The sequence below is a fragment of the Brachyhypopomus gauderio genome, chromosome 1 (genome assembly GCF_052324685.1).
Source record: "Brachyhypopomus gauderio isolate BG-103 chromosome 1, BGAUD_0.2, whole genome shotgun sequence".
NCBI lineage: Eukaryota > Metazoa > Chordata > Actinopteri > Gymnotiformes > Hypopomidae > Brachyhypopomus > Brachyhypopomus gauderio.
The window spans coordinates 20,546,623-20,562,912 of record NC_135211.1 but is presented as its reverse complement, the minus strand read 5'-3'; the positions used below and the strand labels follow the sequence as shown (position 1 = coordinate 20,562,912).

General features: G+C 43.4%; 1 protein-coding gene across 3 annotated transcripts; it reads right to left on the bottom strand.

Moving 5' to 3' along the window:
* Nucleotides 1–170: 170 nt before the first annotated feature.
* Nucleotides 171–13,688, bottom strand: LOC143511762 (uncharacterized). 3 transcript variants are annotated; one of them, XM_077001409.1, is made up of 15 exons: nt 13,552–13,688; nt 11,120–11,172; nt 10,787–10,810; nt 9,156–9,225; nt 8,401–8,473; nt 8,281–8,311; nt 7,460–7,600; nt 6,132–6,263; nt 4,892–5,036; nt 4,741–4,781; nt 4,487–4,537; nt 4,251–4,348; nt 2,102–2,242; nt 1,625–1,900; nt 171–939 (listed from the first exon to the last, which is right to left on the bottom strand). In XM_077001409.1, exons 3-15 carry the CDS (start codon nt 10,796–10,798, stop codon nt 612–614), a joined length of 1,539 nt encoding a protein of 512 aa, XP_076857524.1. In that variant the 5' UTR covers nt 10,799–10,810; nt 11,120–11,172; nt 13,552–13,688; the 3' UTR covers nt 171–611. The 3 variants fall into 3 exon arrangements, with proteins under 3 accessions (XP_076857524.1, XP_076857507.1, XP_076857514.1); XM_077001392.1 differs by having other exon boundaries at nt 9,156–10,810; XM_077001399.1 differs by lacking the exon at nt 13,552–13,688 and having other exon boundaries at nt 9,156–10,810; nt 11,120–12,851.
* Nucleotides 13,689–16,290: the final 2,602 nt, after the last annotated feature.

The window sequence follows — 16,290 nt, the reverse complement described above, 5'->3', positions numbered from 1 at the left end:
AAGTTCTTGTAAAATAAAAGCTCTTATCAAAAAGATTTGACAGTAACCATTCCCAAATTGTTGAATGTGTCACACCCAGTTATGAAACCTTAAGTTTTGCAAGACTAGCTCCACCCCCCCCCCCCCCCCCCACAGCAAACTCAAGTATTTTCATTTTTAGTATGTGAAGACCTATCCTGAATGAAACCATTAAAATTATTTTTAATGAGACTTACGTTGGTGAAGTTGGCCTTTATTAAATTAATAAATAATTATTGCTTGGTCTTATGCACGCTGAAGACTCTACATGAATTTAGCATCGTTCAAACCAGAAGTCTAAAGTATTACCTTTTGATGACATGACCTGTACTATATTATCATTTCCTTCTCCCTAAGTAAGGAACTCTGCAAGCATTTAAACATTTAAATAACAACTAACAATAGTTATTATTGTAATAATAATATTTGATCTAAAAGTACACAATCCATTCGAATAGTTTCATGATGCATTAAATCATAATATAAATGATAATTCATTTTTTCACTGTGTTGAAAGTGATCTCTATCTCTCTGTCTCTCTGTCCCTCTGTCTCTCTCTCTGTCTCTGTCTCTGTCTCTGTCTCTCTCTCTTACTAGTGGCATGAAGCTCTGAAATAGAAACAGATGAACATCATGGTGCAGATTCCACACATTGCTACAAAAGCCAGGACTCTCCTCCTCCAGCAGAGCAGCCAGGACCCCAGCGCTCCAACAGGTCCAGGACTCCAGGACCCCAGCACTCCAGCAGGTCCAGGACTCCAGGACCCCAGCACTCCAGCAGGTCCAGGACTCCAGGACCCCAGCGATCCAGCAGGTCCAGGACTCCAGGACCCCAGCGCTCCAGCAGGTCCAGGACTCCAGGATCCCAGCACTCCAGCAGGTCCAGGACTCCAGGACCCCAGCACTCCAGCAGGTCCAAACCTTCAAACAAGAGCACAGATCACACCTGGTTTTATATCGTGAATTTTTTGCAGTGCTGGAATGTTTAACACAGTGGGGAACCGTCAGGGCCCTCTACGCCCTCTCAGAGGGCCTAAAATATTCTTAAAACATAAATATATATAATTTATCCTTTTTTAAAAATTTACTTACAGTTTGACAATTGACATCTAAACAATTACAAAAATATAAGCAAATAAATTATTCACCCGTGTCTATTCAATCTGTGTTGGAAGGTGAAGGGTTAATTATCAGGACTGTAATGCCCGCTGTTCGTTTACAGAGGGCCAGGCAGTTATAATTCAGCGCAATACCAGTTTCAAATGACTGCAAAATTGACCAATCATATCTTCCCTCTTAGTGGGCGGGCTTAACTGTATGATAATTTCCGCCCGCTGTGGCGACGCTAGCTGCCGTTAGCGTACCACCGCTAGCTAGTTTCGATTCAGTCCTTTGATGCCCTCGTGCGCGTTGTTTACATATTCTGCTCCCGAGGAACACGGAGCTCTGAACCTTATTTTGCTTGGAAAGGAAAAATGATTTTTTGTGGGGGGAGGGATGGGAGCGGGCCCAGGTTTAATGGTCACGGGCTACTGGTTTAACATAGGCCTAATGTTTAACATGGATTTAGGCTTAATGTACAGGTTGAGACAGAAGTGTGACATACAGCTCTCCTTGGACAACTGGACCACTGGGATTTTCTGACCACGCCCCTGGACCACTGGTATCTTCTGCCCACGCCCCTGGACCACTGGTATCTTCTGCCCACGCCCCTGGACCACTGGTATCCTGTGACCATGCCCCTGGACCACTGAGATCCTCTGACCACGCCCCTGGGGTACACCACTCTTTCCATCGTGACTCCACCATCTTCTCTGAACTATGCTCACGCTCAGATAAAGCAGAATGCCGACGGCAACGTCTCCGTGGCACCTGCAAAGGACTAACACATGCACGTACACGTGCACACACGATCACACACGTGCACACACAACCACACACATGCACACACGACCACACACGTGCACACACGACCACACACGTGCACACACAACCACACACATGCACACAAAGACAGATGTGAGTGCCAATCCAGTTAGAGTCTATATGGGAGGGTATATAAGAGTCTCTGCTGTGCTGTTACCTAGGGAACCCATCTGACCCTGTTTGTTCTTCTTGGCTGTGTGTGGAGTCAGGCATGTGCAGCTGGGCAGCAGGTGTGGGCTCCTCCAGGGAAGATGGTGGGCTGCAGTCTGAGCTCATGTCCACAGGAAATACCACTCGCCTGGAGTAAACCGGGAAGAGAGGGAAAGAGAAAGCTAGAATGCAAAGGGCATCTGAATAAACTAGAAATATTCCACTTTGCTTTTAATAGACTGAAATGCCTTTTACACTACACAAACACTATACATTTATATATTACAAATACTACACACTTATACACTACAAACACTACACATTTGTACACTACACACATACTGTATACATTGCAAACACTACTATAAATGTATTGTGATATTGTTAAGTGCATGCTCTTATATGTCCTTAAAGTAAAAAGTAAAAGTACTCATTTAAAAAGTGTTTCTAAATAGTTTTTAGAACATTATTTGGTTGTTAAGTAGATGTACTCATGTCACTGCACATAAATAATAGTGTGGCATCCATAGGTGAGTTGGGAAGAGTGTGGTGGTACATGACAAATGCCTCCCCACAAACTGTAAATGAGGTGGGGATGAGTGTTTATTCTTGCTTGTTCATGTTCGGTGTGTGTGGAGTGTTTTCTGTCACACCTAGTTTCCTTATTAGCACTCCTTTAGAATGTCACCATCTTTGTGGTGTTTTAGACACCTTTCCGTATTTAGTCAGTATTTTTCTGTTGTTGTCACTAAACTGCCTTTGTTGTATTTCAATTGGTCAACAAGTTTTTATTATGATTTTTCATTATAATTTTTTTTTTTATAAATAAGTGACAGACAGTGAAGGAAGGGAATAATGTGCAGGGCATAAGTGCTGAGGAGCGTGTAAAGGAAGTGTGTAAAAGAATGTGTAAAGGTGCATGTAAAGGAATGTGTAAAGGTGCGCATAAAGGAGCGTGTAAAGGAATGTAAAGGAGTGCGTAAAGGAACATGTAATGGAGCATGTAAAGGATCACAAAAAGGAGCGCATGAAGGAATGTGTAAAGGGCCCAAAGTCAAGGTCTGGTACCCTTTCTAGGAAAACATTTGCATCATGATTCTGCTATGTCCTTTAAAGCGCATATTCTGTAGGTAATTTTGCTAAGATATACAAAATTAAGAAATGCATTATCCATACATAATGCCAAAATAACCTCAAGATGTACATTGCATTTCAATTAATGCAATTTTGTACTGATTACAAAATGTAAGACTTTAAATGGAGCTTGTCCTAGAATGGTGTGAGGATTGATCCTGTAATGGTGTGACGATGGTGGAGACTGATCCTGTAATGGTGTCACGATGGTGGAGACTGATCCTGTAATGGTGTGAGGATGGTGGAGACTGATCCTGTAATGGTGTGACGATGGTGGAGACTGATCCTGTAATGGTGTGACGATGGTGGAGACTGATCCTGTAATGGTGTGACGATGGTGGAGACTGATCCTGTAATGGTGTGAGGATGGTGGAGACTGATCCTGTAATGGTGTGACGATGGTGGAGACTGATCCTGTAATGGTGTGACGATGGTGGAGACTGATCCTGTAATGGTGTCACGATGGTGGAGACTGATCCTGTAATGGTGTGAGGATGGTGGAGACTGATCCTGTAATGGTGTGACGATGGTGGAGACTGATCCTGTAATGGTGTGACGATGGTGGAGACTGATCCTGTAATGGTGTGAGGATGGTGGAGACTGATCCTGTAATGGTGTGACGATGGTGGAGACTGATCCTGTAATGGTGTGAGGATGGTGGAGACTGATCCTGTAATGGTGTGACGATGGTGGAGACTGATCCTGTAATGGTGTGAGGATGGTGGAGACTGATCCTGTAATGGTGTGAGGATGGTGGAGACTGATCCTGTAATGGTGTGAGGATGGTGGAGACTGATCCTGTAATGGTGTGACGATGGTGGAGACTGATCCTGTAATGGTGTGACGATGGTGGAGACTGATCCTGTAATGGTGTGAGGATGGTGGAGACTGATCCTGTAATGGTGTGAGGAGAGTTCCTGCTTGCCTGACCGGCTATAACGATGTGTCTTGGTGTCATGGAAACCTGAGTGAACAGCCCACCACCACCTCCTCTGCCCATCTAGCTAGACTGTGTGTAGTACCTCCAGCAGGGCTTGACCCTTGACCCCTCCTGAATGGAACTATCCGGCATCTCCCCCATTCTGCAGCTCTCCTGGAATTTCATCTCCAGATCTGTCAGCTTGAAAGACACAAAATACAGAGCCATATTTATTGAACAGGTGCAGAATACGTTTCAACATACATAGATTCCAAGCAAATGCACACACACACACACACACACACACATACAGAAAAGTGTAGGTCCCTTTGCACATACCTGAGCTTGTGTAGGGATTAGAGTAACACTGACTCTGCGACGAGTGACATGCTAGAAAAACAAAGCAGATGTGAGGTTCACAGATCAGTCGTGCAGCCAGAGAGAGGTGCTGGCCACACCCTCTCACTCCCTCTCACTCCCTCTCACGCCCTCTCACGCCCTCTCACGCCCTCTCACGCCCTCTCACTCCCTCTCACGCCCTCTCACGCCTTCTCACGCCCTGTGATTTACCCTTCACAACACACAGCAGTCACCTGCCTCAAGTCTCCAGTCATCTGCCGTGCTTCACCATCCTCTGTGGGAGAAATGTTTCTCTTTAGGCAATGCTGCTTCACACCGCCATACATCGGCCATGTAATATTGCACATTGGGATATTCTCCAGGACAGTAGGGGGCGGTGCTGACCAGTACTGTCACTGTGAGTGCGTCCACGGTTGCGCTGCAGCAGTTTCCTGGTCTGCAGGAGTTCAGTGCTCTCCACTGTGTGTCGTTTCTGTAGGTTCTCCATGTGTAGAGCCATAAGCTCTACTGCATGACTAACACGAGCCTCCTGAATACACACACACACACACACACACACACACACACACACACACACACACACACACACACACACACACACACACGCACACACAGAGAGGTCACCACATACCCCCACACCACCACACAACCTTTTGTCACACCATTTGGGTGGTTTGTTGGGTATGTGTACAGTACCTGGTGTGTGGTGTATTGGGCATGTCATAGACAGAGTCAAATTTATTTATATAGCACTTTTTTGTTGGGTATGTGTGTGGTACCTGGTGTGCGGTGTGTTGGGTATGTGCGATATCTGGTGTGTAATGTGTTGGGTATGTGTGTGGTACCTGGTGTGCGGTGTGTTGGGTATGTGCGATATCTGGTGTGTAATGTGTTGGGTATGTGTGTGGTACCTGGTGTGCATGTGTTGGGTATGTGTGTTGTATCTGATGTGCAACATGTTGGGTGTGTGTGTGCTACTTGGTGTGCAGTGTGTTGGGTATGTGTGTGGCACCTGGTGAGCTGTGTGTTCGGTGTGTGTAGTACCTGGTGTGCGATCTGTTGGGTGTGTGGTACCTGGTATGTTGGATGTGTGGTACTTGGTGTGTGTTGTGTTGTGTGTGGTATCTGGTGTGCGGTGTGTAGGACATGTGCAGGGTACATGGTGTGCGGTGTCTTGGGTATGTGTGTGGTACCTGGTGTGCAGTGTGTTGGATATGTGTGTAGTAGCTGGTGTGTTGTGTGTGTGGTACCTGGTGTGTTGGATGTGTTTGTGGTGCCAGGTATGTGGTGTGTTGGGTGTGTGTGTGTGGTACCTGGTGTGATGGGTGTGTTTGTGGCACCAGTTATGTGGTGTGTTGGGTGTGTGTGTAGTGTGTTTGGGGTGTGTGTGGCACCTGGTGTGATGAGTGTGTTTGTGGCACCAAGTATGTGGTGTGATGGGTGTGTGTGTGGTACCTGGTGTGTTGGGTGTGTGTGTGGTACCAGTTATGTGGTGTGTTGGGTGTGTGTGTAGTGTGTTTGGGGTGTGTGTGACACCTGGTGTGATGAGTGTGTTTGTGGCACCAAGTATGTGGTGTGATGGGTGTGTGTGTGGTACCTGGTGTGTTGGGTGTGTGTGTGGTACCTGGTGTACAGCTCCCAGATTCTCCGCTGCTGTGATGATGTTCTCTATGCTGTTCTCCAGTAAGTGTAAACTCTCCTCCATCTGCCTCACCATCCGTCTTCCTGCACTCTCCACCAAACGCCCACACAGCACCTAACACACATGAAATATACATAATACACTTCCTAATACACACAAACACAGCACCTAACACACATGAAATATACATAATACACTTCCTAATACACACAAACACAGCACCTAACACACATGAAATATACATAATACACTTCCTAATACACACAAACACAGCACCTAACACACATGAAATATACATAATACACTTCCTAATACACACAAACACAGCACCTAACACACATGAAATATACATAATACACTTCCTAATACACACAAACACAGCACCTAACACACATGAAATATACATAATACACTTCCTAATACACACAAACACAGCACCTAACACACATGAAATATACATAATGCACTTCCTAATACACACAAACGAAGTACACACAATATACTACATAAAACAAGTAACACAGTATCACACATAAACACACAACAGCATTTAATACCCACAATCATTGCCAACCCGAAACACACACACACACACACACACACACACACACACACACACACACACACACACACACACACACACACATATATATATATATATATATATATATATATATATATATATATATATACCAGATATTCTCATGCTCATCTACACATACATACACACACACACACACACACACACACACACACACGCACACACACACACACACACACACACATACCTAAACACAACTTCATACAAATACAAAACCTAACACACACCCTAAGAATGAATGTAATGTTCAGCTATAGTGTGTCTAGTGTGTATGTCTGCTTATGTGTGGTGTACGCATTTGTGTGTCAGATGTACTTGTACTGTCTGTATATGTGCTGTACTCATCTATAGTCTCTAGGATATGTGTATTTGTGTTGGACACACTTGTAGTGGTGTGTGTGTGTGTGTGTGTGTGTGTGTGTGTGTGTGTGTGTGTGTGTGTGTGTGTGTGTGTTGTATGTTGTGTAGTGTATCTAGCATTATATCATGGTCTGGTATGGAGTACAGGCTTATAGCTTATATTTTTGTTTTGCACTTCTAGGAATCAGCACTGTTTTTTGTATTTCTGTATTTAGCTGCATTCAGTTTCAGTGGTGTTTCCTGGCTAAGATACATTCTGTGAATAAATGACAAAGCACTTTTGTCTGCTAAATGCCACAAATGTTTCTGTAACTGTAATTGTAAGCATGCATGTGTATGGTATACACACCTGTAGTGTATCTCTGGTGTGCTGTAGTGTCTCCCGTAGGTTTTGTTCTGCCACAGAGCGGTCGTGCTCCTCTGCGTGAAGCCGCGGTGTCAGTGTGTGCTGGTCACAGTGGAACGCCATCACAAACCGTGCAAATGCACTCTGGACAGCACACAAGCACAACACAAGCACTGATTTGCAGACTTGGTGATTTCATGACTGTGTGATATGATGACTGGGTGATGTGACGAGTGTGATGTGATGACTGAGTGATGTGATGAGTGTGATGTGATGACTGGGTGATGTGATGACTGGGAGTTATGATGAGTGTGATATGATGACTGGGCGATGAGATGACTAGGTGATGTGATGAGTGTGATGACTAGGTGATGTGATGAGTGTGATGTGATGACTGTGTGATGTGATGAGTGTGATGACTGGGTGATGTGATGAGTGTGATGTGATGACTGTGTGATGTGATGAGTGTGATGACTGGGTGATGTGATGAGTGTGATGAGATGACTAGGTGATGTGATGAGTGTGATGACTAGGTGATGTGATGAGTGTGATGTGATGACTGTGTGATGTGATGAGTGTGATGACTGGGTGATGTGATGAGTGTGATGTGATGACTGTGTGATGTGATGAGTGTGATGACTGGGTGATGTGATGAGTGTGATGTGATGACAGCGTGATGTGATGAGTGTGATGACTGGGTGATGTGATGAGTGTGATGTGATGACAGCGTGAGGTGATGAGTGTGATGACTGGGTGATGTGATGAGTGTGATGACTGGGTGATGTGATGACTGGGTGATGTGGCTGGCTGTGAGGTGTGCTTACCTCAACCTCCTCTTCTGTCATATTCTCACAGCTATGACAGAAGTGACAGTGTTAATATTCGGTTTAAACTGAACTTTTGAAGCAGTCTGCAGTGTGTTTGCAGTGTGGTCAATAACTCACCTGTTCAGACCGAGTCTCTCCAGTACTGAGAGCCCCTCTGAGGCTGGAGCTAGAGGGGGATGAAGACTTGACTCTGATGGGAATGGACAGTGAGAGAGACGCAGAGAGATAGAGAGAGAGAGAGAGATTCTGGTTTAGAGAGAGAGACAGAGTGGTTTAAAGTCAAAGTCAAATGTATTTATATATTTATATATTTATATCATCTGCATAGCAATGGAAGCTAATACCATGCCTACGAATGATAGTGCCCAGTGGTAGCATTCATAATGAGAATAATATGGGGCCCAGTACAGATCCTTGTGGGACACCATACTTTACTTTAGAATGCTCTGAGCATTCGTTTAGAAAGAGACAGTCTGGTTTAGAGAGAGAGGCAGTCTGGTTTAGATAGACAGAGACAGTCTAGTTTAGAGAGAGAGACAATCTGGTTTAGAGAGAGAGGCAGTCTGGTTTAGATAGACAGAGACAATCTGGTTTAGAGAGAGAGACAATCTGGTTTAGAGAGACAGTGACAGTCTGGTTTAGAGAGAGAGACAGTCTGGTTTAGATAGACAGAGACAGTCTAGTTTAGAGAGAGAGACAATCTGGTTTAGATAGACAGAGACAGTCTGGTTTAGAGAGAGAGACAATCTGGTTTAGATAGACAGAGACAGTCTGGTTTAGAGAGAGAGACAATCTGGTTTAGATAGACAGAGACAGTCTGGTTTAGAGAGAGAGACAATCTGGTTAGATGTAGGTCATGGGTGGAGCTGTACCTCCATCACTGTCCTCACTTTCCCCCCAAAGGTCAGCATATTCACTATGTGTATGCTCAGATGCTGAAATCTGCAACACAAACCCACACCCACGCACACACACACGCACACACGCACACACACACACACACACACACACACACACACACACACACACACACACCACCCAGGACACCATCTCTTTGTTCCTCTACCTTCAGGACGAAGATATAGGACAATAATAACCCGGACAAACAGGCTGAGGAACAGCTTCTTTCCCAGAGCTGTAACATCCATCACTCCCCCTGCAAACCTGAACCTTTAGGACCTATTGCACTACACTATTAACATACTTGCAACTTTGCAACATACTCTCTCACTTGCAACTTTGCACCCGAAATTTGTATTGCTGCTATTAATATATATATATTTCTTTTTAGTTTAGTTATAATACTTTAATACCATACCATACATAATGTAAATACACTGTTATACCGTCATACCATCAAAAAAACAGTCATACCATCATGCCATAACTACCTCACTTACACCATGCTGCTGATATAAACCTGTATCAGTATCTGTTCCGACAGACTAGTGAAATGTTTTTTATGTATATAAGTTGTCTCGCACTGTTATGTTATCTTGTTATGTGACTAAGAGGTACCAATCAGAATCTCGTTGTATCATATACAATGACAGTAAATTCTACTCTACTCTACTCTCTACACACACACACAAACACACACACAGTGATGACAGTAATGATTTTCTTTTACAGCCAGACTGTTTATCCTACCATGCCACTCCTGCTTTACTTTACCCTACTATACTCCACTCCTGCACTACTCAACTCTACTATACTCCACTCCCCTCAACTCTACCCTACTCTAGACCACTCCCCTCTACTCTACCCTACTATACTCCATTCCTGCTCTACTCAACCCTACTCTACCCTATCCTACTCTAATCCACTCTGTTTTTCTCATCCCCCCTTTACACCATTCCTACTGTACTCCTACTTTACTCAACCCTACTGTATTCTAGTCTTACTGCTCCACTCTTTTTAGTGTCAGGCTGAACTTTCCAGTTGAGGAATGAGGCAGGAAAGACAGCAGAGTGGGGGAGTCAACACTCTGAGCTGACCTTATAAGGGCGTCCAACAGCTCAACACAAAGGGTGCATGGCTTCTTTTTATTTCTAAAGTATATTTAGATGTTTGAAAAAGCTGTGTCCAAGTGTCAGTCTGCTTGAGACAGGAGTTATTACTCCAAAAATAGCCTACATGTTAGAAAAAAACCTTTAGCTAGTCACATGCAATGCAATGGAATGGAATTCAGGGCAAGAGTATATTGATTAAAAGGTCATTATGTTTAAGCAAGTTAGATAAACAACATTTTAATTAAATAGTTTGAGTGCCATCACAGCCTTTGCATATCCACACATGTCTGTACTGAAATTGAGAGGTGCCTAAATATTTTACTAATCTAATTTGCATAAATCTAGGTTACCCTTAGCTACAGGTCATTCACTGTTAGCCACTGTGGGATTTTTAAAATTATTTATTTCTGATCTGTGTAGATATGTGTATATTTGTGTAGATGTGTTTAGATCTGTGTATATTTTTGTAGATGTTTGTAAGCTCCACTCACCTGTTCATCCATCTGGTGAACGTCCTTCACACAATAGAACAAAATACAGAAATACACTCAACAGTAATAATATACACATAAATGCTACACTCTGAAAACATGTAAGAATACTGAAATACACACCACAAATATGGAAATACAGAAATACACACCACAGTAATATTTTGCACGTCAGTGCTACACTCAGAAAGCATGTAAGAATATAACGGCACAGGTTGGTGGTTTAGAGGGGACAGAAGCAGTTGGCTGAACATGCCAGGTCACCCATGGCAACCACATCTGCTATGCCTCGGGCTGTATAAAAATCCATAGAAAGCCATACAGTGGACGTACCTTTATTCTGCTAAAGGACCGAGCTGGTTTCCTGAACTGGGTTCTCCAATGTTCTAAAACAACAAAAAAGGCTGAACCTGCATGTGAGCATATTTAACCCAGGAATAGAGGGATATTTTGAAAGGTCAGAAGACCAGAGGGAGCATGGTGTGTGTGTGTGTGTGTGTGTCAGGGCTGGCTCCAGGGTCATTCCACCTACCGCCACTGGGGAGAACCCATGAGCCAGCTCCCGGCAGTTCATTTGCAATCAGCAGTGATTACCTGCAGCTGTCTGTCCTCTTACTTAAGGAAACCAGTTGCAATGTCTTGCTGCTGAGTTGTTTGTAGCCCATGCTATGAGCATGCAGTCTCAGTCTCAGTCTCAGTCTCAGTCTCAGTCTCAGTCTCAGTCTGATATCGTGTTGCCTCTGGTGTCTCATCCCCACGTTTATTTCAGATTTTCTCCATTTAGAGACGTTATCCTGTCCCTACTCCTTCGAATGGTCTCACTCTCAAGTTTTCCTATGCTGTGTTTTCTCTTTGGGATTTTTGGTTGTTTTTTGGTAGGGTTTTTTGTTACTTACAGTTACAGTCAGAGAGCCAGTTACTTCCCCTGGTCTGCTTAGTTTGTTTGTTGGTATTATGTATTTTCTCGTGTTAAGTATTCCGCGTGTCCTTAGTTCACCCTGGTTTTTTCCCTGTACATTGTGTATGGCGGTGTTTTCTTTCAGTGCTTTTCCCGCAGCCGTTTTGGCGGAGGATTTAGTTCTATTTGTGTGAACAGGCTCTTGGGGTTGCCTATTGTCTTAAAACCTTGCGGTGGAGCTCGCTACTGAGCATGTCATTGTATTATGTCATTATTACAATGTATGTTACTATTTAAATGCCTTGACACTTAAAATGACAAATTAGTAATCGGGATGGTCGGAAGGAGTTCATGATGACGGGATTAGGGATGACGACTAATCCCTTTTAAGTTTTTGCAGACCTTTTATATGTACCGGTACACTATATTGCCAAAAGTATTCACTCACCCTTCCAAATTTTTGGAATCAGGTGATCCAGTCACTTCCATGTCCACAGGTGTATAAAATGAAGCACCTAGGCATGCAAACTGTTTTTACAAACATTTGTGAAAGAATGGGTCGCTCTCAGGAGCTCAGTGAATTCCAGCGTGGAACTGTTATAGGATGCCACCTGTGCAACAAATCCAGACGTGAAATATCCTAGCTCCTAAATATTCCACAGTTAACTGACAGCAAATCAGACATGAAGTGGCGTCTGGGTATGGCAGTTGCCAGGAGAACGGCGTATGAAGGAGTACTTGTATGACTGCATTTTGCCAAGTGTAAAGTTTGGTGGATGGGAGATTATGGTGTGGGGTTGTTTTTCAGGAGCTTGGCTTGGCCACTTCCAGTGAAAGGAACACTGAATGCTTCAGCATACCATGACATTTTGGACAATTCCATGCTCCCAACTTTGTGGGAACAGTTTAGAGCTGGCCACTTCCTCTTCCAACACGACTGTGCAGCAGTGCACAAAACAAGGTCCATAAAGACAGGGATGGCAGAGTCTGGTGTGGATGAACTTGATTGGCCTGCACAGAATCCTGGGATGAATTAGAGCAGAGACTGAGAGCCAGGCCTTCTCATCCAACATCAGTATGTGACGTCACAAAAGTGCTTCTGGAAGAATGCCAAAAATCCCCATAAACACACTCCTAAACCTTGTGGACAGCCTTCCCATAGGAACCTTCCCATATGTTTAAGCTGTTCTAGGACCAACGTCATATTGAACCCTATGGATTAGGAATGGGATGTCACTAAAGCTCATATGTGAGTCAAGGAAGGTGAGCAAATACTTTTGGCAATATAGTGTGTATATGTATATATATATATATATATATATATATATATATATATATATATATATATATATATATATATATATATATATATATATATATATATATATATACTGTATATAGCTACAGGGAAGCATGGCTGGTGAGTGATGTATGGGGAGGTGGGAAGGACTTTAAAATTAACTTTAAAATGAATCCCATAATTACACACCAACATACTGGCCAGTACTTTAGACTAAGAACTATTTCTCAATGATAAAGTATGAATACATGCAACCAAACCAGTGAAACCACAAACGTTAAAAATCAATCCTCATAGTTTGCCCAGTGGCTTTGTATGAACAACTAATAAAGCAGTTTGCTCCGCTGAAAGTGGACAGTTTGTGGTTAATTTAAAGACTTTCATTGTATTGTTTCTTTTACATTTTAGACAAGCCCTTAAAATTAATAATATTTAATATTAAATATGAATTTTAGTTTGTTACTAAATTATTACTTATTACAAGGCAATGCAAATGTATTTATATATTTCAGTCTAATTTATAAGGTAATTAAATTCAAATAGTAAAACAAAACATCTTAAACTCACCAAATGCCTTATCAGTTTCCAACTACATTATTTGAAAAGAACGTAAATCCAAAACCAGAAACCTCAGTAGGTCTTTTTCATTCTCACACACATGCACAGGCACGCACACACACACACTCTCACTCTCTTTCTCTTGCTCTCTGTCTCTCTCTCTCTCACACACACACACACACACACACACACACACACACACACACACTCTCACTGTCACACATGTGTGGTTTCCCACCAGCTGTGATGTCTCAGACTGACACGATCACACACACACACGCACACGCACGCACACACTGCTACAGCTCATGCAGTTAGCAGAATATAAGCCACAGTCTTCAAATTCAGAGCAAAACATTATTACTCTGTCTACAAATGTTCCTAAACTGAACAGACATCCATACAAGGACACAGACAGGATAACAGGAACAAGGCCAAACTATTTTAACAAAAATGTTTAAAGAGTTAATCCATAATGTGTAAGTACGCAGTACACACCTGTAGATTCATGCAGTCCTACTGTAGTGTGTGTGAAGTTTGCCATTTGCAGTCACCACACTGGCTAGGGAAGCATTAGTTCCATGATGGTTAGTGTTGGTGCTGGGGTTAGGGTTAGGGGTAGTGTTAGATGTTGGAATTAGTGTTAGGGTTAGCATAAGTGTTATGGTTACACATGGTACACATATTGTATACATCAATATACTACATACACTGCTCAAAAAATAAAGGGAACACTAAAATAATACATCCTAGATGAATAATGAAAAAAATATTCCAGTTGAAAATTTTTATTCATTACATGGTGGAATGTGTTGAGATAAAAATGTAAATCAAAATTATTATCCCATGGAGGTCTGGATTTAGAAACATACTCAAAAGTGGGAAAGTGGAAAATCAAATGACAGGTTGATCCAACTTCAGTGGAAATTCCTCAAAACAAGTTAAAATTAGGTTCAGTAGGGTGTGTGGCCTCCACATGCCTGTATGACCTCCCTACAATGCCTGGGCATGCTTCTGATGAGGCTCCTGAGAACCAGTCTATAGCATCAATGCCTTCATTATGCAGGAACTGCTGACACACTTCAGTCACATGAGGCCTAGCATTGTCATGCATCAGAAGGAACCCAGGGCCCAGGGCCCACCAGCATATGGTCTCACAATGGGTCTGGGGATCTCATCCCGGTACCTAATGGCAGTCAGGGTACCTCTGGCTAGCACATGGAGGTCTGTGCAGCCCTACAAAGAAATGTCTCACAATTACTGACCCACTGCCAAACTGGTCATGCTGGAGGATGTTGCAGGCAGCAGAATGTTCTCCACAGTGTCTCCAGACTCTGTCTTACTGTCACATGTGCTCAGTGTGAATCTGCTCTCATCCGTGAAGAGCACAGGGCACCAATGGTGAATCTGCCAATCTTGGTGTTCTCCATCGCCCTGCATGGTGTTGGGCTGTAAGCATAAGCCCCACTTGTGGACGTCGGGCCCTCATACCACCCTCATGGAGTCTGGTTTGACAGTTTGAGCAGAAACATGGACAATAGTGGCCTGCTGGAGGTCATTTTACTCTGGCTCTGGCACTGCTCCTCCTGTTCCTCCTTGCACAAAGGAGGAGGTAGCGGTCCTGCTGCTGGGTTGTTGTGCTGTGCTGTGCTGACTAACACAGCAAATGTTCTTGCCACAGCTTGTATTGATGTGTATGGATGAGCTTCACTACCTGAGCAACTTTTGTGGGTTGTAGACACCGCCTCATGCTACCTCTATGGTGAGAGAACTGACAAAATGCAAAAGTGACCAAAACATCAGCCATAAAGATGAGGACAGAGAAATGGTCTGTGGTCATCACCTGCAGAACCAATCCTTTATAGGGGTTGTCTTGCTAATTTCCTCTCATTTCTACCTGTTGTCTGCTCCATTTGCACAACAGCAGGTGAAATTGATTCACAATCAGTGTTGCTTCAACAGAAGTTTCACAGAAATGTGGTTGGCTTGGAGTTACATTGTGATGTCCAAGTGTTCCCTTTATTTTTTTGAGCAGTATACATCTATATACTATATACACTACCAGGGGCGATTTTAGGATCTGGTCTTTAGGGGTGCCCAGCCCCCAGTGCTCACAGAGGCACAATACCAAAGTATTGCGCAGGTGCAGAGCAAGTTTTTTGCATAATATAATATTTTTAAAATGTATTGAGCCAGGGGGTGCTGAGCAACCTCACAGTGGTGCTCTAGCACCACTAAAAATACCCTAGCCTCGCCCCTGTACACTACATTGCCAAAAGTATTCACTCACCTTCCTAGACTCACATATGAGCTTAAGTGACATCCCATTCCTAATTCATATGGTTCAATATGACATTGGTCCACCCTTTGCAGCTAGAACAGCTTCAACTCAGGTTGAAGTCAGGACTCTGTGCAGGCCAGTCAAGTTCATCCACACCAGACCTGCCATCAATGTCTTTACAGACCTTGCTTTGTCATGTTGGAAGAGGAAGGGTCCAGCTCCAAACTGTTCCCACAAAGTTGGGAGCATGCAATTGTCCAAAAGGTCTTGGTATACTGAAGCATTCAGAGGTCCTTTCACTGGATCTAAGGAGACTTTCACTGGATCTACTGGATCCAGCTCCTGAAAAACAACCCTACACCATAATCCCCCCTCCAAAATTTACAATTGGTACAATGCAGTCAGACAAGTACCATTCTCCTGGCAACCGCCAAACCCAGACTAGTCCATCATATTGCCAGATGGAG

Coding starts and splice junctions, on each gene's coding strand:
- LOC143511762 (XM_077001392.1), bottom strand. CDS start 9,333: ATGGTGTCCTGGGTGGTGTGTGTGTGTGTGTGTGTGTGTGTGTGTGTG. Junction 6,264..7,459: donor ACACCAGAGATACACTACAG/GTGTGTATACCA, acceptor CATGTGTGTTAG/GTGCTGTGTGGGCGTTTGGT. Junction 4,349..4,486: donor TAATCCCTACACAAGCTCAG/GTATGTGCAAAG, acceptor GTGTCTTTCAAG/CTGACAGATCTGGAGATGAA.